The sequence below is a fragment of the Cynara cardunculus genome (genome assembly GCF_001531365.2).
Source record: "Cynara cardunculus var. scolymus isolate 2C chromosome LG 12, CcrdV1, whole genome shotgun sequence".
Lineage (NCBI taxonomy): Eukaryota > Viridiplantae > Streptophyta > Magnoliopsida > Asterales > Asteraceae > Cynara > Cynara cardunculus.
Window position 1 is genome coordinate 1,043,715 of NC_037539.1, and position 25,547 is coordinate 1,069,261.

The window sequence follows — 25,547 nt, forward strand, 5'->3', positions numbered from 1 at the left end:
TTATATTTAAGATTTTTTTATATTTAAAATGAGATGTTTATCTTGTATTTAGTTATGTTTATCTGCATTAGTTACACGAATTCAAACATATAGCTTTAATAAGTTGTATTTACACACAACTTACTTGTAATATTATATTTTAAGTAATATGCATTAATAAACAGTACTTCATGTATTAAAAATGGTTTTAAAGAGTTTTTGTCAAATGTTTTATAATATAATATAGATATAGATAATCAAAATAAACGAAATATTTTAATCAAAGTAAATAACATTCGTATTTTAATACATGAGAAATATTTAATATACTAAAAAAATGTTAACTGTTTTGTTACTTTAGCACATAATAATAAGAAAGAAATATGTTAATACTGTATAACAGGAAACAAAAGAAAATTGGACGGTTAAAAAACCAGCATGGCCGTTTAGAATCAATTATTGTTCTTTTGAGATCGATATAAACCAAAACTAATATCCTACAATCAGTTATTATTTTTTCAAAACCGATATAGACAGAACCAATGATCCTATAATCAATTATTGTTTTTTTTTGAAACCGATATCCTATAATCAGTTAGCTGATTATTGTTCTCAAAGCCGATACAAACAGAACCACTGATCCTTTAATTAGTTAATGCTTTTTTTCAAGACCGATATGAACCAAAACCGATATCCTATTATCGATTGTATTTCTCCAAAACCGACACAAACAGAACCAACGATCTTATAATAAGTTATTGTTTATTTGAGACCGATATGAACCAAATTCAATATCCTACAATCAGTTACTGTTTTTCCAAAACATATACAAACATAACCAATTATCCTATAATCAGTTATATTTTTCCTGAAACCGATACAAAGAGAACCAATGTATCATAACCAATTATTCTTTATTTGAGACCAATATGAACCAAATCCGATATCCTTTAACCAGTTATTGTTTTTTCAATACAAATATAAACCAAAACCGATATCCTGTAATCAGTTTTTTTTTCTTCGAAATCATAGAAACAGAACCAACGATCCTATAATCAATTATTGCTTTTTCAAGAACGATATAAACCAAAAACGATATCTCGTAGTCTATTACCGTTTCTTCAAAACTAATATCCGAACCAAATCGATGATCGATTCCAAAACCGGAACCGATCACCGATTAATCGTTTTGATTATCTTTAAATTCGTAATCCAACACATTGTATTATACTTTGCCGATTAACAACTCGTATCCCGTAGTCATCCCCGTGATGGAATTTAGGAAATACATATAAAATCCAAATTAGGGCACCAAAATTGGGCATCTTCGATCTCTCTCTCTCTCAATCTCTTTCTGTAAGGATCAATGGCGAATTCGACAAACTCACCGGAGAAAACAATTACAGAGCAGCAAAACCCTACACAACCACCGGCGCCTGATAATCCGAAGCAACCAAATTCGGATCTGCCAGATTCGTCTACCGCACAACCGTCGGCAATTCTCGCCACCACCGCAAACGCCACAGTAGTAGCACTAAACCCTAACCTTAATAATTTACAACCAACACCACTGCAGCCGACGGGAATACCGCCGCCGCCGCAGATCCAACCTTTTGTGCCCCCTTCGCAACTCTCTACTGTCCCTCCGTCTTTCCGGCCAGCAACGCCGTCGGTTCCGCTTCCAACTGCTCCTCAGTTCTCTCCGATACCTAACCCTAATTTTCAGAACCATGGAATTCAAGGTCAAGGTCAGGTCCAGGTTCAGCCGCCAGGCGTGATGATGCCGCCGCCGTCGCAGTCAAGTGGCATGATGTCTTCGGTTCAACAAATGATGCCGCCGCAGTACGGGCAGCCAGGTCAGCAACCGATGAGGATGTATGCGCCGATGCCTAATGGTTATCAAATGGCTGTCCCTCAGGGAACGATGAATCCTCCAGGTGGGTCATCTCTTTTTGATTTGTATCTATTACGCCTGTTTTTTTTTTGGAATTTATGATCGAATTGTTGTTGATGTGTGGCTGCAAAGTGGAAAAGGCTTGTTAAATTTTAGTCATCTGTGTTTGATACATGTTTGTATGTACACGAATCGTTTTAGGAATTTGTTTAATACCATATGTGGATTTAGCCCTTAAAGAGTTTGCAAGTGTAAATAACAGTGTAAAAAATTTGGTCGAGAGCAATTGGGAGGAGTTAGTGTTGGTTTAGGGAGTAGCGATGACAAGATGTTTTCTCGTACAGTGTCGTAATGACTGATGTCGTGGTGATAAAGGTTGGAAGGCTCTCCTCCATATTGCAGTTTCTTAGAGACCATTACTCCCACAACTTTTTTGGTATGCAAACATTTTGCCTAGCTTCCTTCATTCTCCTTTACATAGACGAACTTTAGTGAAAAATGTACTTCTTATGATCAAAATGACCCCTTGAATTCTAGAAATTGAAAGTCATGAACAAAAAGCAATCTCTTCTAGTTTGTCATGCTAAACGATTTCTGCGATGTTCATTTTTAGTAGGCTTTTTATCTGTAGTCTACTTTCCCTTTAATGGGTTCTCGAATCGTGATTTGTCGGCAGCAGAACATGCTAGCAACTGAGTGCTTCTTGCCCTTTACATGCCAAGGTATCACAATCCTTCCAACTACACTATTTGGTTTCTATTCTTTGCATCTGTTACTGTGTATGGTTCTATAATAGTTCAAGATATAAAACTGTGGAACACAAATTAGAGTGTCTTGTCATCGTTTGAATCGGCGTCTGTGAGACTATGGAAGTCTCTTGTTACTAAATTCAATTCTTCACGATTGGTGCATGGAATATTTTGACAAGGCCACTACTTTTCAGGATGCATGAGGTAAGCTGCTTCGTACATCCATGATCTATGAATTCCATATACTTGTCCTTATTTTCATTCAGGTTATCTGTTCAGCTGGTGTGCCTATGCTGCCATCTCTAATTGCTTGTAATATTTGGGTAAACACTGTTGATTATTTTTTGTTACTAAATCTGATTTAATTTTGTTTGAAGTGTTGACAGAAGACTTTTACGATTGTATTAATTTGCTGAATCTGCTCTAACAAGTTTGCATAGTATTTTTTTCTCATTCATGCAGGAATCCTTCGTTATGCCCCTCCTCCGTATCCATCAATGCTTCGACCTGCATATCCTCAACGACCACTTGGAGCAGTGGGAGTCATTCCAGCATTGCCACGCCCTCCAATGATGCCTATGCGAGGTCCAGTGGTTCCTACAATTGTAAGGCCAGCCATCAATCCAACCATAACTCCAACTGAAAAGCCGATGAACATGGTTTATGTTGGCAAGATAGCATCAACGGTGGACAATGATTTCATGCTCTCCCTTTTGCAAGTAAGTTTGTTGTCTCTCTTCTCGCTATTGTTTCATTGGAACAAATTTCAATGTTCAGGTGCTTACACACATTAATGTCTGTTGAAGCTCTGCGGGCCTGTTAAAAGTTGGAAACGTGTTCAAGATACTGGGGGTTTCAAGGGCTTTGGATTTTGTGAATTTGAATCCCCTGAAGGAGTTTTACGTGCTTTACGGATGCTGAATAAATTAAGTATTGATGGTCAGGAGCTGATGGTATGATTGAATCTTTTTATATTCTTCATTACTTCAATATATTCCCCTTTTCGGTTGTGTCATGTCAAGAAATAATAGTACATGGATTTAAAAACATCTTCCTAGTAGGTGGCCATGTGCATTATACTTGCATTTGTTATTTATCTTGCCTTCAATTTTAACTTCTACTTGGGTGAAGGTGCGGTTGATTCTTAAATGTATAAGTTGCTAGCTGTATTATCTTTTGGTTATTCCTAATGTTATGAAGAAAAACAGCCTAAGTTATTCTCTAATGTCAGTTGATAATTACAGTGATATGCACATAGTGGCAATCATCAAAACTAGTTTGGCATTTTTATGGGAGGAGGGAAATCTATGGACTATGTTTTGAGTATGCACTTTCTAGGGAGTTTTGGCCCAAATCCAGGTCTTAAATCCCAGAAATAGATATGCCTTCTCTCTATCTATAGCCAGAGCAATCATATGGTTCTCGTTTACCCGTATTATGCTTCATGTGTCTTTTCTTTTGCAAGGTTCTTGTGTTCTCTATCATTCTTCTTCATGCATTCCTTTTTTTTTTTTTTTTATCATTTGATGTTCCTGGATTTCAAATTTACAGTTGAATTTTGATCATGCAACCCGAAAGTATCTTAAACTCTATGTTGAGAAGAAAAAGGACAACTTCAAGAATCTGAAAGCAACGGATACTGAAGGTTCGGGTAAAGGGGAAGGAAATGCATCCGGGCTTGAGAAGAACGAACCTTCAGAGTCTTCTGTGGAGGAATCGAAGGATATTTCAAAGGAAGAGAAAAAGGAAGATGATAACAATGAATCAAACAAAGAAATTAAGGACATTGCTACCTTTGGCCTTGTGACTAATGAAGATAAGGAAGCTGATAGAGAAGCTAGTGAAAAGATTACAGGAATGATAGAAGAGAGGATAAAGAATAAACCTCTACCACCTCCGCCTTCACCCCCACAAACTGCTCCTGATGTTCCTGGAAATTCAACATCTGAACATCCAGCAAGGTCGAGAGATGGCGATTCAGATGTGGATATTACGAGAACTGGTAAAGTATAGTTTCCATATATTGAATATTGTCCTTGTAATTTGTGAACATGATCTCTCTGCTAACAAATGTGTCATAATTGGTTGTCTACATTCTACAATATGCAGTGACTTACCAATCTTTTACATATGCAGTGGAAGATAGAAATGGTGAAGAAATGACCAGCAAAAGCAAACCTTCAGGTGAAAATGAGAGACCTGAAACAAGCTCACCGGACCGAAGTAATAAGAATGATAGGAGGAGCAAAGACCGAGAGCGAGACCTGAAGCGTGAAAAGGAAAGGGAATTGGAAAGATATGAAAGAGAGAGGGAGCAAGAACGAGCTAAGAGAGAGAGGGAAAGAGAATACAAGATACGTGAAGATGAACGCCGATACAGGGCACGCCTGAAGGAGTGGGAATCTAGAGAAAAAGAGAAAGAGAGGGCACGCAAACAGGAGAGAGAAAGGGAAAAGGATAGGGAACAAGATAGGAAATATGAGATATTGGATCAAGAAAATGATGATGGTTATAGCAAAAAGAGAAAATACAGAAGTAGTGGGGAGGAAAGAGAAGAAAGAAAACGCAGGCTAAGGGAAAAGGAGGAAGACATGGATGACAGGATTAAAGAGGAGGAGGAGATTGCTGAGGCTAAGAGGAAAGCTGAAGAAGAAAGAGAGCAGCAGAAAGAACAACAAAAACATGCCTTGGAACTTTTATCTAGTAATGCAACTAATGGAGCTGAGAATGCTATGTTAATTGATGGAGGCTTGTTGGATATCAGAAATAAGGCTGTTGATCAGACTACAGATGGTGAGGTGGCACATGGGAACGAGATTGGTAAGTTATACGGTTCAATTAGTTTTTTGTTTTCACACTCTTTTCTGTGTATTCATTAACCAAGTAGGGATTTACATATGACAGATAGTAGGATTATACAGAATGGAACTGGTGATGATTCAGCTGTGGGATCTGCTGCAGCATCAGAAATGAGGCAAAGCAACACCGTCACCACAAAAAAATTAGGATTTGGTCTTGTAGGCTCAGGAAAAAGAACTACTGTTCCTTCTCTTTTCCACGAAGAGGAAGATGAGGATGCACAGAAGGACAAAAAGATGCGGCCTTTGGTTCCTATAGATTACACAACGGAGGAATTGCAAGCTGTGCAAGACACAGCTCCTGTCGCACCTTCACCTTTGGCGGCAGCAGCTGAATTTGCAAAACGAATTGGAAATGCAAATTCAAAAGAAGAGAGACCTGATTCAGAAAGGGAACGGAGTAGACGTTCCCATGATAGGTCTAGCCATCGGGATAGAGATCGGAATTTTGAGGAGGCTAACCGGTCCAGAGATGAAACCAGAAAAGAACCAATCGAGCGTGAGCGTGGATCAGAGAAAGCAAAGACACCGGATAATAAGAAGCTTTTGGATGCAAAACAATTAATTGACACCATTCCAAAAACCAAGGACGAATTGTTCTCTTATCCGATAAACTGGGCAACTTATGACAAGGTTAGTATATCATTCTTGCGTGCATTTTTGCAGCTATTTGCATGTATTGTTTCATATTTTCTGGAAAAGCCAACTGAACGCTTGCAATTATACACACAAACACATTTAGGGTGCGTTTGGTACACAAGACAGAACAGAGATCTTCCATGTTTGGTAGGATTCTTTATGTAGAATAAACAAGAACAGTGGAACGAAGTGGAACAGGCGTGTTCCACTGCCACCCCATGGGACAAGGTGTAATTGACCTATATTTTACCAATATAACCTCAAATTAGGTCTAATTCTCTTCTAAAACATCAAATACGCCTCTCTCTTTAAATTTTATTCATTCTTTAAATTTTATTTATTGTATTTTATGCTCTTTAAACTTTCACTTCACTATACTCAAAATATTATTTTTCTACGTTTTCTATATATTGATTAATTTATGTAATCTATTAAATATTAATAATAATAAGATAATATAGAAAAGGTATAAAATAAAATGTGGGAACTACATAAACTTTTTATTTTGGTGCACTTTTAATCGTCTTCGACAAAAACTTTCTGATGATATATTTTGTTATAAGAAATATTTATTTTTTATAACTTGATAAATTACATAAATTAATCAAAATATATGAAGTATGTAAACAACTTATTAGGGGTAAGTTGGTTATTTTATTTGTTCTGATCTGTCCAGTTGTCTTGCCAAACGTTGAAAGCTGTCATGTTCTGTAGGATCCTTACTGCATACCAAATGCACCCTTAAGGTTCTTTGATTACTTCAAGCATTATGACTCACAAAATGATTCGAGAATTCTAAGATTTGCTCTTAGATGTTTCGGGGAAGATGCTTAATTGGTAAATCACCTGATCAAATGTGGCATCTTGAGATTGTTTTGTATATTTCCAGTCAAGTCACTATGCATTTTATTGGGGAAGTCAAAGAATAAAGTCTTGAGAGTTGGCAGTAGAGTAACAAATGTTATGAAAGAACTCTCGACCAACTTTTGCAGAAGTTGCATAACTAAATTAACTTTAGCTAAAGAGAACTGCAACTGGAGATTTTGGTTTGCTTGAGTTCTAGATAATAAGGCTATCTTACTAGGGGTGCTCAAAAGCCTGACCAACCCGTTCTCCGGCTAACTCAACCCAACGCAACACGAAATAACCCAACCTGAAGCAACCTGATGTCTGATTGAGTTGTAAAAATTTTAAACTGTAGGTATTGGTGTTGGAATTGGGTTACGATAATTTGAACCCAACCCAACCCGATGAACCCGGAGGGCCTACAAAATTAGAAGCAAATGTTTGAATGGATGGATTCTTAGGGTCTGCTTGTTAGCAGCTTAATGAACTTAATGGGACTCAATTTATTCAGTCAGCTATATATGATTGTTTGGTAGTAACTTGATGATGTAAAAAGTGGCTTATTTAGTAAGCTTCTAGGAGGAGCTTTATGTAGAAAGCCAAGTTTTTTACAAACCTAACCCTTCTTTTGGAAAGCACGTTTCTTCCATATATGAAAAAGACCTTCCAAAGAAAAACCTTCCCAATTTATATAGACAGATTAATCCACACTGACAACTTTAACCGTACATGGCTTAATGGGGAAAACCAACCAAACAACCCCTTAGCTTCTTTATTCATTATATCCTAGTAATTGAAAATCAAACAAGTGTTTATTTGTGAAATATTTTGCCATGAGAAGGCTTAATGTTGAAAGTATATAGGAAATGAGTAATCAACTAATCTGAATGGAATTCTTTGGGTGCTATTTGGTCTGTATTTACTTGGTTGTTTGGTAACGTTTATACAGAATGGATTGCATGAAAGGATGAGACCATGGATCTCGAAGAAGATAACAGAGTTTTTGGGTGAGGAGGAGACGACTCTGGTAGATTACATCGTGTCGAGCACTCAAGAACACGTGACAGCAGATGAGATGCTGGATCGGCTTCAGTCTATACTGGACGACGAAGCTGAAATGTTTGTGCTTAAAATGTGGAGGATGCTGATTTTTGAAATCAAGAAAGTGGAGACTGGGCTTGCTGGAAGATCCAAAACTTGATTGTTGTCACTGTGGTATTACTGTTACTATTATTATTATGGGGTCTTGTTATAATAGCATATTAGCAGCATATTTCTTTCAACAACATTTTTTTTTGATAAGTCAATCTTAGATCAAGGTATTATGCACTAATTTCTCCTGAATAATTCTATTCTAAAATCTTTGAATGTTGTGTTTTGTTTTTACAGAAAATGGTCTGTTCATCTTGTACCGAATCGTATCTAGGTGAGATTCTGGATTTGTTCATTTGGCATTTAGGAAAGTTAAAGCGTTTTATGCCAAATGCTTACCGGGTAAAAGTCATCACTCTCACTTATCTTGTTGGGTAACATTCTCGTCCATCAAAATGGATTGTTGGTTAAGAGTCTTTTACCTGCAAACAGTTATCGGGTAAAAGTCTTCTCCCTCATTTTTATTGGGTAAGATTCTCACCCGGTAAAGTAAGTGATACCTGATAAACAATTACCCAATAAGCGTTTGGTAAATGGCTCCTAATACGCTTCCCAAGTTACTAATATTTGCTTAAAAACATCCATATTTTCTTTATACATTTACAATAGGGATAAGGTATGGTTTGGTTTGTAAGGCTACATAGGTGTGTTAAGGGATGTTTAGTTGGTTTTCCATTAAGTTATGTATGGATAAAGCTAACTGTATAAATAGGGAGGTTTTTTCCATAGATGGAAGAAGCATGTTCTTTAACGAGGGAGGGACAAATTTGGAAAAAAAAACTTGGCTTTTGTATATAGTTGCCTCTTAAAAGCTTACAGAATAAGCCTTTTTCTCATAAAGATGCCTCTTAAAAGCTTACCTAATAAGCCATTTTTTTGTATCATTAAGGCATCACCAAACAATCATGCATAGCTGAATGAATAAGCTTCAAGTCCTGTGAAGCTCATTAAGCTGGTAACAAGGAGACCCTTACGGCCTTAAACAAACAAATGTTGGTTGTGTTTATGCTTATCATAGCAAGGATTTTTCTTGGAGTGTTATGCGACAAGAAAATCCCGCTAAAATTGAACAAGTTCTCCACATCAGACTTGAACGATAAAGGTGGCTGAAACGAGGATTTTCAGGTGGATGTGTGGTTGGATTATGTTAGACATGATACCGAATGAGATCTTTGAAGGAGGATTCGGAGTAATGCCTGTTAGACTATGTTGATTTGGACAAGTTTGTAGGAGATAGTTGTCGGTATGTGAGGAGGGGTAGGTTGAGGAAGATGTAACATGAGTAACTGAGATCGGACATGGTAATTTTAGGTATTTTGGAAGACATGATTTTGTATACGAGTTTGTGTAGGCGCAATACCACATTACAAAAATTGGTTTTATAGGATGCCTAGAATGTCTAAACGTTCTAATATAGTATTTTATAGAACATAAGTTTATAGGATCAAACTATAAAACGTCTTATCCATTAGCTTACATGACACTTCTGATATAAACCTATTTTTTATGGGACACTTTTTCAAATGGAATCGTATAAGTAGCTATTACAAACACTTTATTTCAAAAGCATCGTAAAAAGCTTGTTAAAACACATAAAAACGTTCTATAAACTTATTATAACACTTTAGAGATGACGTATTTTGGTTTGGTATTATAAATTTAAGTTCTATAAAGTATTTTTATTAAGACGCTTAGATATCTTAGGTGTCCTATAAAACTCATTTTGTTGTAATGCTAGGATAGCAGATTGTGTGGAAGGACTTGTGAACCATATGGTGGGGTTAGATGGTCGAACCGCTATTTCCTCCATGGTTTACTGGTTTCGTATCTTTTGTGGCTGACCGAGAAACAATCTCTTTACTGGCTTCATTTTGTTCGGTTTCATATAGAAGAAACCCTACACATTTATCATAACTATTGAAATCAGATAAAAATTCTCTTATGGCTACGGAGGTTCAAATGCGATGACTCCGAGCTACCTGCAAAGCAGGTGGTCGCCTTAGGATTAATCGGCTCGCATAACGGGTTGGATATCCAGGTTAATAAAAAAAATTAAAAACGATAGTTCAAGTATCTAGATTCCATAATTCAAAGAAATGGAGAGGAAGGCTTAACACATCACATAAAAGCAACACTCAAATGAACTGTTACGAGGGTGGTGTTATAAGAAGGTTCCAATGAAACTGAAGGACAAATTCTATAGAGTAGCCATCCGATTCGCTATGTTGCATGTGTCGGAAGGTGTTCAGATTGAGCAAGAAGTTCTGACTACGTAAGTATATCTCTGTTTTTACCAAGTCAACGCCTCAGTCAGCGTTGGCAAACAACATTATCTCTTACTCAATATAAAACTATAAAAACTTAATATTTTTAAAAACTATGTTATTTTAGAAATTTCAGATATTTGAAAAAAGTTTGCTCCAACAGCTATGCTATTTTAGAAATTTCAAAGGTTTGAGAAAAGTTTGCTCCAACAGCTATGCTAAACTCTCCTTTAAAATAGATAAAAAAAACAGAGAAAATATAACATACCTGTTGGAAATTTCAAACACGCCAGCCCTTATGGATACAAGCTTTTTATGAGCTTATTGCAGGCAGGAACCACATATGTTTCAAGGTTCAAACTTTGATTCTACCAAATAAATGTACAACATAACATTTGTATATGTTGCACCCACACCCCCTTTTTCTTCCGACACTCGGGGTGCAGCCAATGAGTCTAACCATCAAGTCAGTTCAGCCCTAAAAGGGCCCGAGTCACTGACTCAGGGTGCAGCCAATGAGTCTAACCATCAAGTCGGTTTAGCAACAAAAGGCCCGAGTCACCAATTCAGGGTTCACCCCTCTTCGGCACTCATCAGTTCGCGTCCAGTCTAAGTTTCACAATTACCATTTACAAATCTAAAACAGAGAACCATAAATCGGTTTTTAATCCGCGGAGAATCTAAGTTTCTTCTTCTTTGGCCTCTTTCCGGATTTCGAAGTCTTGGAAGGTTCTGAATTGTTCGACATTGCCACCATTGTCGAGCTGCTTGATTTTGGGTTTGACTTTCTAGAAGCTTCTTTCTTTGAATTGGAATCTGATGGCGTTACGGGTTCTGTCAGGTCCGCAGGAGGCGTAGGTGGGTTCTCGTAAAAGATGGCAGCATCGAGAGCGTAGATTCGTAGAGCGAGAGATGAAACAGTGGAGATTTTAATAGCAGCGGAAGGTGAGGACCAATACCACCATTCATTTCTCAGGTGCTCGGTTCTAATCATGTCTTCTAGGATGATCGTTGCTTGTACCATCTGAAAGGTAATCGAGGTTCAAAATTCACGACATGAAGATTACAATTCGTATTTTTTTTCTTATCGGTTTGATATAGACGCGTGAATCTGTATATATTTGTATGCATATTATGTTGTTATCAGTTTGAATATGTTGAAGATCAATTGATGAAGTGAGTATTTGTTCTTATCAGTTTGACATGAGTATATGTATGTATGTATATATAGGGTTGGGTTCCAGTGAGAAGGAGAGTTAAGGTGAGAAGCGCAAGAAGGGATCTCCCCTTTGGATGCACATTTGGATGAGATGCACCGGATCGATCCCCCATATCAAGCACGACTCATGGGTGGGTTTGAGATTAAAAGTGATTAATCGGTCGAGATCCCTTCTTATGTTTCTCATCTAAACTCTCCTCACAGGATCCTTAGCCTATATATATATATAGGGTCGGGTTCAGGGGAAAACTGCAAAAAATAAAAAACTAAGCGACACTCTGATAACTTAACTGTTCATCTGAACGGTACGTACATATGCATACAAGTAATTTGTAGGCAATTTGTCCGGTATACACACATGCATAAAAACCAAGAAACATCTTCAATTACTTGTATATTTGCATACTGTTGAGATGAATGGTTACCTAAGTGATTTTCAGTTTTCCATTTTTTTTGGGTGGGAGCTTTTCCCAGAACCTCCCTATATATATATAGAGCGTTGGTGCACGTGAGACCCATGATACCACATTTTACACTTGAAACTTTATAGCAAAAAAAATATTGTGAAGGTAAAAAGATTCGAACCTTCACAGCAAAAAAATTGTGAAGGTTACCCTTCATAATGTTTTGTTGTGAATTTTCAAGTGTAAAAATGTGGTCTCACGAAAACAGGCTGGTCTCTCACGATCTCAAGTTTATATATATATATATATATATATAGAAAAGTTCAGTTACAAACCTGTTTTCTGTTGTGAACAAGGGGACAAAGGGGAGAGTGACATGTGTCCCCATTTGTTCCTATTCATCGTGAATAATGAACATGAATTTTTTACATCATTCATGACGAATATCCCATGAATGTCAAGGACACATGGCACGCTCTAGTTTACCCTCGGGCTCACAATGAAACTTAAGTTTGCAGTTAAACCTGCTCCTCTATATATAGGGGTGTAATAAAATGAGAACTCCATATGTTGCAATAACTGTGAGAACTTTTACCTTAAGGCATTGTTTTACATGATTTTTTCCCATCAAAGGCTAGCATTTAACGTATTGATGAACTTTTTATGTGAAACTTCTTATGTATATATTTGTTTCACAATGTGAAACTTTTTATGTATAACTTTTGTTTCACAAACAGGATAAAAAGATTCACATATGAAACAAATATATGTTAATCAATATTCTAAATCCTACTCTTGGAAGGAAAAGAATTATATGAAATAGCACATGAAACACTAGTTGTAAAGGTTATCACAATTTCATGGGTTCTCAAAAGAAGGCCCCTATGTGTGTGTGTGTGTGTATATATATATAGAGAGAGAGAGTTAGAGCAGTAACCAAATAAACGAACACGAGAACGGTTGAATCACATGTGATTTTACAATTATGTGTAAAATCACATGTGATATTGTACGTGATTTGGTTATTTTTGTGTTATTTTAGTTGGTTATTGTTGTCGTTTGAACCTAGGATATAATGACGATATATGATAAGAGATATGAAAAATACAAACTCACCTCATGAATCGACTGTGCCGATTTCACAAACACGTGCCAAGCTCGTAATCTATGAGAGTCTCTTCTCGAAGGTCTAAATGCTTCGTTTGGAAGAGCGGCTTCAATATCGAGTAAAGTGGCTTTCAGATATCGAAGAATTTTAGAAACTCTGCCAACTAACGGTGTCGAAGACTCGATGTTCTCAGCTTCGACTCGATGTTTGACCAATACTGGATTCCTGTTTGACCCGACGATCCCTACATCTTTGATGACTTCTTTACGCAAGCTTTCGGCACAGAAATTGGCTCTAATCTCCTCAAAGACAAATGTGACATCGGGTTCATTCTGATCATTAGTCAAGGTCGGTTGCTTCACGAGAGCGTCTCCTTCCTTATGAATCCCACATTTTCCATCGTTGTGAATCTCGTTACTGAAAAACGTCGAGTGGCATGAAAAACAATGAGCTCTAGTAGACCCAACTAATTCCAGGCAATCACAACGGTATATTTTCCCATCGTCGAAGACTCTTCCTTCCGAGAAAGAACCAAATTTCTTTTCCAGTGCTGCCCTTGCATTCGTGTCGTGAATCGATGACATCAAGCGGTTAACTTTCCCGGCTTCACCATTTTGGTTGTTCGATTTGTTTCGTTGCCACTGTATGATGGTTTCTTTCAGTTCTTTCTCTCTTGCATCGTCATCTCTCAACCATTCAACCAGAGCCTCGATTTCAGCATCCGATTCATAGCAAATCCATGAACAACGCTCGGATGCATCGAGTTCTCTAGAGGAAGAACTCTCGGAGGCTATACACACTTCACCTATACTGTGTGGACCAGACACAACTACCCTTTCGGGTTTGCCAAGAATGTAGTAAAGTCTACCTTCTGAGTCTCGGCCCAGGAAGTCTCTTCGAATATTGCAATCAACTGCGTTTATGTGGTCCCGAATAATGGTCGAACTCAAGGCCTCGTCACACAAGAACTTGAGAAGGAAAACCCGCTGCGAAAAATTGTGAAAAATTTACGGTTAATTCTTCACATAAAATAAGTTGCAACCCAGAATTTCGAAGAACTAATGAGGATATTCCTAATCGAATTAAGATTTTCTGAGTTCTATTTTCGATTATATGAACATGATCATCTCTTTATGGTTCGAACAAGAATACGTTTTTTTTAGTATATAATATTTATATACGGCAAATAGAACAAATAAACTCATACACCCTCCTCACCTTTGGTGAGTTTTGAAACCCTGACCTCCCAAAGACTCACATATCGCTAGGCCAAAGGCCCTTTGGTAAGATTACGTTTATATAAACTGAGGGGATGTTTGGTTCGCAAAATGTTTTCTAAAGGAACAGAACATGTCAAAAGGAATTGAAATATGAAAGGAACTGGAATGGAATGTTATCAAGTTTGACCAAGTGTTTGTTCGATGGGAAATGGAATGCAGGTTAGGAATTGGAATGAGATGATGAAATATGACTAGATACTTTTTCTTTGATTTTTTTAACTAGAATAACAATAAAATTAAAACCTAATGTAAAACAATATGTAGACGATATTACCGTTTACTAAAAAAATTATGATTTTCTTGTTTTCTAGAAATAAATCAATTACAGAATAAAGTTTATTATATATAATATATAGGTGGAGGACTAGAGGTTTAAACGAGAACACCTTCAATTTCAGAAAACGCGAAAACACTCTTATCAAATGTGATAATATACATAAGGGGACCTGGTGGTGTGTGGGTGACTTGGCCTACAAAGGTCGCCCACGTCTCTAGTGTCACATGTGATTGACTATAGTAAAAGGGTGTTCTTGCGTTTTCGTAAAATGAAGGCGTGTGTGTGTGTATATATATAGAGAGAGAGAGAGAGACGGAGAGAGGTTTAGGGGAAAACCCCAAGAATATGAAAAATTGAGGAACGTTAAGTAATCGAAGCTATTTATTGGTTTTTAAGCACGTGTGCATAACGGACAAATTGCTTACAAATTACTTGTATGCACATGTGAAAACCATCCAGAATCCAGATGAATGGTTACCAAGTGTTCTTCGGTTATTCCCTGAAGCTAACCGTATATGTATATGTATATGTATATATATCATTATGGGGGTAGTATAGTTTTTTTTAGAATATAGGTAGGAATAGAATTGAATTCCATCTCATTTGTGATGGAATGACCAAATCCACAAACGATTGAATGTGTAGAATTCAATTCCATTCCATAGGTTAAACCAAACACAGGAACGGAATTTGGTCAACGGACTTGGCCATTCTAATTCCTTCAGATTCCTTTCAAACCGAAAAGGACACGAAAGACTAACCTCCTCGAGGCCTAGTTCCCAATACTCCATCGACTCCATAGCATCAGCTAACTCAGCCAGCGACTCTAAACCATTTCGAACAATTTCTTTGCATGTTTTCTTCTTATCGGGGTCCCGGAATAACACCGGGGTGTCAGACTCCTCTTCTTGTGACGACATAGCTTGATTTGTAATGAACGAAATGCAAGATGGGCAATACCAACTTGCTTTTGGAACCCTTTGGAGGGGAGGATCTAAACAGTATGTATGGTACTCTGCATCACATCTATCACACAAAAGCAAGATATGATCATTTTCATCCTTCCCGCATACTTTGCAAATCCCGTCCTCCCATGGTGCAACGGAAAGCGTGCTCGTGATTGTGTCTGCAAGCATCGTGTTTAGCTCTCTCTTTGTTTCATCGGAGATGGAATCGTTCCCGTAATCGACGGTCTTGCGGACCAGTGTAAGTACCTGGAGATTGAAAAAGATGACCAGTATTAGCTTAGATATCAATTTGGACAAAGGAGCTTGTTTGTCAGCAGCTTAATGAGCTTAATGGGATTCACATCTTATACAGTTAGCTATACATGACTGTGTGGTAGTGGCTTAATGATATAGAAAGTGGCTTATTCATTAAGCTTCTAGGGGGGAGCTTTACGCAGAAAGCGAGTTTTTCCAAACCTATCCCTCCCAATTAAAAAAACACGTTCATTCCATCTATGAAAAACCTTCCCAATCTATACAGACAGATTAATCCACAATGACAGACAGCTTTATCTATACAGGACTTAACAGAAAACCAACCAAACAGCCCCAAAGTCCCAGATGATTGAGAACGAAAATTCTTGGCAAGAAATCAACTAACCTCTTGTTCATACAGTTCTTCTAGCTTTTTAGATAACGTTTCAATAAAGTCGATGTATTTGGGTTTGTTCCTATATATTATTCGTAAATTTCGCCAAACCTGCCAAAAGATCATATATATTAGATTTCCAAGCAATTAAACCGTAGGTTGCAAAATGGGGACTGACGGTATGGGTCAAACAGGTTCGGTCAAAGTAAGTAATTTTTCGATACGGGTTGGGTCGGGTAGGTTACTATCAATGTGCCAACGGGATCCTTTTTCCCTGCCATACCTCACGAACATCCTCAATGAAAGATTCATGTGAACCACCATAGCAGCCGGCATCCAATCTGAGGTCAATCGTTCTAAAATCTAACGGGCGGGAAACTGGTGCAGGATGTCCACCATCACAAGATTCATTCCGCTTGAAAAGGGATTCTGCCATGAGAATGAAAAAAGCTCGGTTTTCATCTTCAGCAGCAACCGAGCGTAGCACCATACGACACCGTCTCATGATCACGTCATATAAAGTCCTGACAACACGACTTTCCTTCGCTTTCTTCTTAGTGAGAGGATTTAGTTCTCTCACATGTTCAAGAACCGAGACAACGATTTTCTGTTTTAGTTCCATTTGGAAGTTAGTTCTAGAATAAACGGAAAATCACGCCAAATTTTGAAGATAAGTGGATTCAAAAACACGAACCTTTGTGGGTCCGGATGCATTACCCTTGTAGACGTCTTTGCTTATCGAGTTTACCAACATCTCTACCGCCCACGGTGGTGGTTGTTGTTTTAAAGATTCATAAACGCATTTTCTCAGTTTTGCTCCCACGTTTGTGGGTAGCTTTCTTACGGGTTCGAGAACCTCAATCCATTTAGGACATCCGTTATCTGTTCTATTTGTCTCTGTGGCGGAGTCGCGGATATTGAGATCGTTTTTATCTATTATGAAGTTGACAAATTTACTGTTCACAGAAGAAAATATTTTCTCGGAGGCCTCTGCTAGAACCTGAAAATAACATAAATTCGATCTTGATTGGTAAGCGTTAACGATATAAACACAAAATGAAGAAAAATAACAAAATTCCGGTTATGACATTAAGGGTGCATTTAGTATCCAAGCTAGGCAGGATAGAACAGAACAAGACAAACCATGTGTTTAGCATTTGATAAGACAAAAATGGACATGAAGGAACAGATAAAATGACCAATTTACCTCTAATGAATTGTTTACATCTTTTATATATTTTGATTAATTTATATAATTTATTAAATTATAATAAAATACATATTTTTATAACAAAATATATCATTATAAAATGACACCAAAATAGATAGTTTATGTAGTTTCCAATTTTTTTTTATACATTTTCTATATTATTTTATTATTAATAATATTTAACAAATTACATAAATTAACCAAAAATATAGAAACCGTATAGTAATAATATTTTGAGGATAGTAAAGTGAAAGTTTAAAGAGCATAAAAAACAATAAATAAAATTTAAAGAATGAATAAAATGTAAGGAGGGAGGCATATTTGATGTTTTAGAAGAGAATTAGGTTTTATTGGTAAAATATATGCTTGTTCCACTCTGTTCCACATGAAAGTCCTGTCAAACATGAAACATCAATTCTTGTCCAGTGTACCAAACACACCCTAAGGGGGGTATTTGGTTTTACCGAATGTTTTTGAGGGACTTGGATTTCGTGGAAAGATGTGGAATCTTTGGTGTGTTCCGTTTGTAGGATTTGGAATAGAATTGAATTCCATTCTTTATAGATAATTTATAGAAACAAATTATAGATAATCATAAAAATAATTAAAGTACCTTTTACTAATTGATTATTACAGGAAAAATGTCTTTAACATACTTTACACCATTACTAACAGAAGAAAGTCCTATGAAGTACCATGAAATACCAACTACCCCCACGGGATTTCTAAATCCAATATTTGTGGGATTTCATTGAAATCCCACAAATTTCAATTCTGGACTTTCCTTTAAACCAAACGCAGGATTGGAATGGAATATTAATTCCATGAAATACCAACTACCCCATGAGATTTAAGTGTTCGGTTGGTATCCTATAAAATCTCATGAAATACCAACTACCCCAAGGGATTTCCAAATCCAATGTTTGGGGGATTTCATCGGAATCCCAGGATTTCAATTCCGGAATTTACTTTAGACCTAACGCGGGATTGGAATGGATTCTAAATACGAATCCCATCAAATCCTACAAACCAAACGGGCCCTAAGAGAAATATTCTGACTTGAGGGTGGCCTCTTACGGAAATAAGAGATGAAAATGGAAAAACATGAAACATAAGGAGCTTGCAAAGATGCAGAATTAGAATATAATCATAAACAAGATCATAAAAGGAATGCCTATAAAAGCTTACCATTGCATCAGCCTCCATTGCAGCCATTCCAGTAAGAGAACCACAAAGTGGACCGCCATCACCTTTCAAACAATGAAACACTTCACTAAATTCACGGTTTGTGACATCCGAAGCTTCAAGACTACCATCCATGGACAACACAGCCAAAATGCACCTCCTCGCTATTTCTGGCCAAGTAATTTCGTTAACAGGAAACATACTGAGCTTTATCTTCTTGCTAGAAACCATGATCTCCATGTTTTTCTTCCTCCCTTTTCTTGACTTGGATTCCGCTGCACCAGATTGCTCACATATCGTGAGTTTTGCTAGCATGTCTTCTACTAGCACCTTCACGAGTGCCATATGAAAGTTCGCTAATGATACACCTGTGCATTTGATAGCCACTTCTGATCGAGAACCATCTCCCTCAGATTCTTCTGTTGCATCCACAAAATCTCCAAAACGGGATTTCATATCAGGGGCAATTGTGGAATATGAAGTAAGATCTTCTATTTTGTCACCTTCATGACTGTTCGGTGGCTTCAAATCATCATCCCATGGATTCAGTAACTCGTATTCCAGCTTTTCTCTAGAGGGAAGTGCCTCTAGCCCCAAAACTTTATGAAACCGCAAGTAGAACTCGTGGGCCTAAACAGATGAATAAAAAATAAAAATATCAGACTTTGGAATTGAAACTTCAGCGCACTAGCTATGACTAAAGCAAAGGTCCAATACCTGGAGAATATCCCCAATTAAACGAGGAGGAAGGTTGGAGGCAATTATATTGCCTGGTGGGCTGAGTCTTTTACGGTTTTCTACTAGACTATCTGATACAGTCGGCTGTGAACTATATTTACGTAAAACCGTAAAGAATCCGCTTCCGACAGTATGGGGAGAGTTTTGACATCTTGCAACCAAAGATTTATATCCCAAACAGGCAGAAACCCCCGGAAGCTGTTCTACGAGTTCTTGTACAAACTCGGCATCTAGACCGAATCTGTCTGGTTGCAACCATCTCCGCAGCACCATACAACAACCATCGAGCTGCTCTACTGTCCGTATTAAGTTCACGATTTTAGGACCCCTCAAATAACCAAATTTGTCTAATGAATTAATATTATATGAATCATCAATGTGTTGCCTATCGACAGTGTGGTTGCAGCAAAAAGTTAAGACACTCAAATCTTTAAATGCTTGATGGCATGCAGAAAGTAGAGTTTCTAAGACCATTTGCCAAGCAGATGAAGGGGATCTCCCTTCTACCATAAATTCACCAATAATGTCACCTCGGATGACGTTATTAGAAGGTATACATTGAAGAGGAAAGGCGGATTCTGTAGTCAAACAGCTTGCTACCTTATCAAGGCATGAGTAACTACCATCATCTAGGCTCGGTGGCTTTTGTTGTTCAGCTAGTTTATCGCGGGTATTTATTCGTTCATCAAGAAATGCCTGAAATGCCCTATTAACAGCAGAATCATGACTACCTGCCGTGTCTTTTCCATCGGACGGCCTAGATTTTGGCCTGCAGAGCACCGTTGAAGCATTTGGGATTGAATGCTTTGTGCATGGATGCCTATTTACTCTGAATATTGGGCCACAATCACCAGCATCTAAAACATTGCATACGAATATGGACCCTGTTGCATTATCGTGCCAAATAGATTTGTAACCTATTGGCCAGATTTGGGAAGCCGTGTGGAATGAAACACGTGGGTCGATTTTTCCCAGTGATGTCACAAAGAAGTCTTGAAATTGAACTGGAAAACCATCCTGGGACAAACATAAGATGTCAGGGTAAAAGATAAAGATGGATGAATCCAACAAATGAAACAATACAATCAAAACAAAATGATGGTCACTGTTGTAACATCCCAGGCCAATCGTAACAGATATTGTCCGCTTTGTCAACAAATCTGGACTCACGGTTTTAAAACGCGTCTAATAGAGGAGGTATCCAGTCCCTTATAAGGCAACTTTCATTCCCCATCCCAACCAATGTGGGATCTTACAAATCGTGGGGGCGGGGAAAAAGCAGGGCAAAGGTTGATGCAATAAATGCAAGCAGAAGAGCGGATTGAAAAACTTACAAGAAACAACTCTGACCCACGGTTACTATTCCCCATAGGGTCTACTTCAATTGCAGTTCCGCCATTACTGACCCCGCTTTGCGACATGCTCTTACGCTCCCTAATGATATTGGCATTTAGCGACCTTGAAGCACTATCCAAACTTTTAGTAGCATGTGATCCGTTCTGCAGTAATGCAAAGCTACCACCTTTGTCATTTGTTTCAAAGGAATTTGGCGGCAATAGCAAACCGAAATGATGAGCAACTTCTGGCATCGAATTGAATCTACTTCCATCTGGGGCATAGTAAATTGGAGCTCTCTTGCAGATACTCTCAGAAAATTCAAATTTAACAACCCAACCATCTCCTAGTACACCTCTCCTTTCAGATATGTAATTTTTAAGTGCTTGCAAATACACTAAATTGGCATTTTGTGTTGCAATATCAAGATTCAAGCGTGCAATCCGCATTGCCTGGGAAGAAGCATTTGTAGATGAAAATCCATTCAGAGAAGTTAAAGAAAATCCAACAAAGAGATTATCACACGCATCCTGCATACTGGAACACAAAAGACATGGTTAGGGTCTGTTTATTAGCAGCTTCACAAGCTTAACGGGAATCATCGCTTATTTGGTCAGTCATACATGACTGTTTGGTAGTGGCTTAAGGGTATAAAAAGTGGCTTATTCAGTAAGCTTCTAGGGGGAAGCTTTATGCAGAAAGCCAAGTTTTTTTTTTCCAAACCTGCCCCTCCCAATTAGAAAACATGCTCCTTCCATCAATGAAAAAATCCTCCCAAACAAAAATCTCCCTAATCTATACAGACAAATTAATCCACTACGACAAACCAAGGAAGGCAGGAAATTTAACATAGAATATTCTCATGCAAGTCTAATCCAATGAAACATGTAGTTAATTTATTTGTGAAAAGAACGTGTTTTTTCTCTTGAACGAGATGCGCTGCATTGACATTTAAGTATTAGAAAGTCAATGATTCAAAACCTGATGTTACCTGGGAAATGGTAATAAAATAAATAAACATAAACTGGGATATGTTATTTGTGCTAAAGATACCAAGAGCATGAAAATGTATGCATTTAGTTTAACATATCTAAAACTAGTTGGAGTAGGTTAAGTTGAGCTCAATTGATTCGAACATCTTAAAATATGAGCTCAAAACATTTAATGAGTCGAGTTCAAGTTTATAAGAACTCGACTCGAATTCTTATCAAGTTTTTAATTGTATGTATTAATATGTGAGCACACTTTGCTGTATATTTTTTGGTCAAGCTTGAATTGATCGTGCTTTATCAAATATAGTTATAATAGATATTTGCGAACTATTCAATCTCTCAATTCGAGCTTGTTTTATCTAACACTCTGAATAACATTTTCGGGCTATTTAAGAGCTCTTGAGCGAAGCTCAAGCTTGTATCAAGGAAACATGCTGAGCTTAATATAACACATTTAAGCTTGAGCTTGGATTGGCTCGTTTGCAGCCCTAGTTTGCACCTCTTATCCATTGTGATTATAGGAAATACAATGATGGAGCGACAACTTAATTGGATGCCCTAGACTAATTAACTAGGAAAGTATCTCTATGTCTTATGCAACATATTCATTCGCCTTTGCAACAAAAAATTTCCTTTATGGACGATTATAGGCATCTTTGACTTGCTCTTTCAATTCTGTGATGTTGCATAGCTCGTTAACAAAAAAAACTTTGAGAAGGGACTTAATAATCAACGATGGTCGAATTTGTATTTAACAAGAATATATTTAGTAATATATCTCTAAACTACAAGACAATGATTGATCTTTACTAGGATTGTAATGGGAATAAGATGGAACTTTGAAACATAAAAGAGGGAAAGGGTAGATATATTGTGTATTCAATGTTTGTAGGAGAATATGTATCATACAACCGGATGCATAAGTAATCTATATATAGTGTAACAATTATAGTTGGTCTACAACCTACTTCGGGAACCTGATGATCCCACAAAAGATCACCTCATCTAAAGGGTGACAAGATATCATAAAGAAATTTCCAAACTACAACATGCATAACCCTTCAACATTTAATAGTTCTTTCTGATAGATCTCCAAATCTGGTAACAAGGCTTCTTCATTTTTTGTGACCTAAAGTTGCCAATGATGTTAATCTCAACGTTCGTTCAGATTGTGGAAAACTATGTTCATTGTGTTGGTGAGGGGCTGACGGCAAGCCATCCAATAGGAAAAGAAACTTCTTTCACTTATGTTAACTTACACCTAATTAATGTATCAAAGTTCTTCTCCATCTAATTGTGTTGGACAGTTTTCAACTTAATTTCCCGTCTTTTTTAGTGTTCTCCGTTATTCCTCATTGAAATTGCCTAGTTCATGTCGGGAGATCGTCAAACCAGCAACCATTAACAAACAGTACCAAATGATACTCTTTTTTAGCATAAAAAAAGCTTGTAATTTATGATAGAAGTGCGACAAAAAACCAAACAAGAACAGGATGATTAAATTTAAAACCAAATGAAAAGTTACAAGTATATCAACAACCAAAATATGGAGCGACTAAATGATGGGCATAGATCAAGCATGTAAGCATAAAATGAGAAACACAAAACCTAATGATATAAACACTCAGCATGTAAGCATATAACAAGTCACAATTTTTTGGTCAAAACAAGATATATCGCATGGAGATGACCCACGCATGAAAACGCATGGTATGAAAATTCAATTTTGTAAACAAACAATGTATTATTAATTTATTATCAACAAACATTTGCAAAAGACAGTAAATAAAGATTCAATATTAAGTTCCATACCATTTCTAGTTTTCTACCACAAAAGGAAATTTTAGATCTTAGCATGTATTTATAGAGAAAAAAGTTTTCCTCGTCCAAGTTTGCACATTTATAAGTTTTTGAAATTTGAGGGTACTCTCGATTCTCAATTCTAGGAATATCTTTCAAAGTACAATTAATAAAAGGTATACATCTAAAGGTGTTTGGATGTGCGGTGTGTCGGTGTCAAAATGATTATTGCAACTTGAGAAGTCAAAATCAAAACCGAAAGTAGATAATCAGATAATCAAAAGATTGAAGTTAAGAATAATTAGGTAATCTACTAATTTTGTATTTATCCCGATAGAGGGAGGTTCGGGGGAAAACCCTCAAAAAATGAAAAACTGATGAACACCCTAGTAACCATTCATCTAGACGGTATGCACATGTTTATACAAGTAAATGAAGTTGTCTCTTGGTTTTTATGCATGTGTGCATGTTATGCACACGTGCATACCAGAGAAATTGCTCACAAATTACTTGTATTCATATGTGCATACCGTCCGGATAATAGTTACCAGGGTGTTACTCAGTTTCTCACTTTTTTGCGGTTTCCCTGAATCTGACCCTATCTTCAATAATCAATTTTCTTCCTTGCCCAATTCTCCTAAATTACATAAGAAACATCTATGATCAAGTACATGTTTAGATATGCAATTGCTGAAGTTCCATATTCAGGTAAATAGCACAAAATTTGAACTTCTCTTAACATGTCCAAAATAGTACCCTTCCATTTCTTGGATCACCATTTCTTCAGAATATTTCTTTCCTACCATCTTTAACAAATTATATATCATTAACACACACACAGAAATCCGAGAAATTATGAAAACCTAAAAAAACAAGCAGACATTGTTAAGAAAACACTTGAAACATATGTAGAAGAAAAAATACGCATAAGTATCGTCATATTGAAGAGTTTAAAGGATGAAATGACGATCATGATAGATATATGTATGTATGTATGTATGTATGTATTCGATCAAAATGGTCAAGGACTGAGAAGCTCACTTGGGGACACTGGCTGGTAACGCTAGCTCCGAAATTGCAGAAAACCCCACCTCATCACCGTCAGCCTCACGCGGCGGAGAAGCGTTCATGTCCAAAAGCCCTAAACCACCGCTACCGGTAGTAGGTACAGTTCCACGCAACTTCTTCCCTCTACCGCATTCCATCGAACACTTAACACACTTCCACTCCCTTTCCTCTTCCTTCCCCCCCAAACACACTACATGAAACTGTTTTACACACTCACCGCAAACCACCATCTCCCCTTCCGTCTCACCACACAAACCACACCGGTGATCCGCCGTGTACCCATCGCCATTACACTCACAGTCTTCTTCTCGAGGAGAAGGAGGTGGGGTTTCGTTAAGATCGATCGTGAGGGCGACTGTATGGGGCCTGGTATCGGGTACGGGTGATTCCCTTAAACCCGACCCGTCCATTTTTAAAAATAAAAGTAAATGCTTTTATTAAATAAAAATATATTATTTTTAATTATTATATTTTAATAAAATAGACTCGAATTTATTGTTAAATTAGACCAAATTAAAACTTTTCTGATGGACGATCGAGGACAAAATAGTTGTGTTTGTCAAGAAGCCATCTTGATTTTTCATAAAATCTTAATACTGAAACTGTATAATTTAAAAACGAACTGTAAAGATTTTATGTTTGATTCATAACTTGATTCAACTCAACTGTAAACGAATAAAACACTGAACTGAGTTTGAATCTGTACGAAAACTAATTGAAAAGAAACTGAGAACTCGAGTTTTGTAATACCCCGTAAATTAGCTCACGCTTGATGTATAAGGTTGCTATTATAACAGTACTGAAAGCTTCAGATCTGCAAGAGTAGTAGCAAACAGATGAGTGAAATTTTTATGGTTTTGATTGAAATGAGTACTGGTTTTTCAAGACAGATGTGATGCACCGGTAAATAGATGAAAGTAGGTTGAGGAAAAGAGAGAAGATTAAACAAACTCG

The 25,547-nt window shown here is 37.2% G+C and overlaps 3 protein-coding genes across 19 annotated transcripts; 1 reads left to right on the forward strand and 2 right to left on the reverse strand.

Moving 5' to 3' along the window:
• Positions 1-1,300: 1,300 nt before the first annotated feature.
• Positions 1,301-11,307, forward strand: LOC112522998 (RNA-binding protein 25). 16 transcript variants are annotated; one of them, XR_003070231.1, is made up of 9 exons: positions 1,301-1,916; positions 3,085-3,341; positions 3,429-3,575; positions 4,174-4,624; positions 4,759-5,442; positions 5,527-6,113; positions 7,915-8,180; positions 8,355-8,391; positions 11,223-11,307. XR_003070231.1 is itself a non-coding variant. In XM_025132396.1 (9 exons), the coding sequence occupies exons 3-9, from the start codon at positions 2,520-2,522 to the stop codon at positions 8,164-8,166; spliced, it is 2,454 nt and encodes an 817-aa protein (XP_024988164.1). In that variant the 5' UTR covers positions 1,828-1,916; positions 2,218-2,309; positions 2,487-2,519; the 3' UTR covers positions 8,167-8,309. The 16 variants fall into 16 exon arrangements, 15 of the variants coding, with proteins under 15 accessions (XP_024988160.1, XP_024988164.1, XP_024988165.1 ...); XM_025132396.1 differs by lacking the exons at positions 8,355-8,391; positions 11,223-11,307 and adding exons at positions 2,218-2,309; positions 2,487-2,595 and having other exon boundaries at positions 1,828-1,916; positions 7,915-8,309; XM_025132397.1 differs by lacking the exons at positions 8,355-8,391; positions 11,223-11,307 and adding exons at positions 2,218-2,309; positions 2,490-2,595 and having other exon boundaries at positions 1,828-1,916; positions 7,915-8,309.
• On the reverse strand, positions 10,900-21,236 carry LOC112522997 (methyl-CpG-binding domain-containing protein 9-like). Of its 2 annotated transcripts, XM_025132391.1 has the most exons (10): positions 20,733-21,236; positions 19,378-20,415; positions 19,164-19,290; positions 18,664-19,079; positions 16,960-17,265; positions 16,549-16,872; positions 16,278-16,376; positions 15,431-15,883; positions 13,121-14,098; positions 10,900-11,405 (listed from the first exon to the last, which is right to left on the reverse strand). In XM_025132391.1, exons 1-10 carry the CDS (start codon positions 21,180-21,182, stop codon positions 11,046-11,048), a joined length of 4,551 nt encoding a protein of 1,516 aa, XP_024988159.1. In that variant the 5' UTR covers positions 21,183-21,236; the 3' UTR covers positions 10,900-11,045. The 2 variants fall into 2 exon arrangements, with proteins under 2 accessions (XP_024988159.1, XP_024988158.1); XM_025132390.1 differs by having other exon boundaries at positions 18,664-19,290.
• LOC112522727 (methyl-CpG-binding domain-containing protein 9-like) lies at positions 21,213-25,003 on the reverse strand (the record flags this gene model as incomplete). The annotated part of the gene is made up of 2 exons (XM_025132028.1): positions 24,567-25,003; positions 21,213-21,270 (listed from the first exon to the last, which is right to left on the reverse strand). Coding segments are annotated over exons 1-2 (495 nt in total), but the record flags the coding sequence as incomplete, so codon positions are not given.
• Positions 25,004-25,547: the final 544 nt, after the last annotated feature.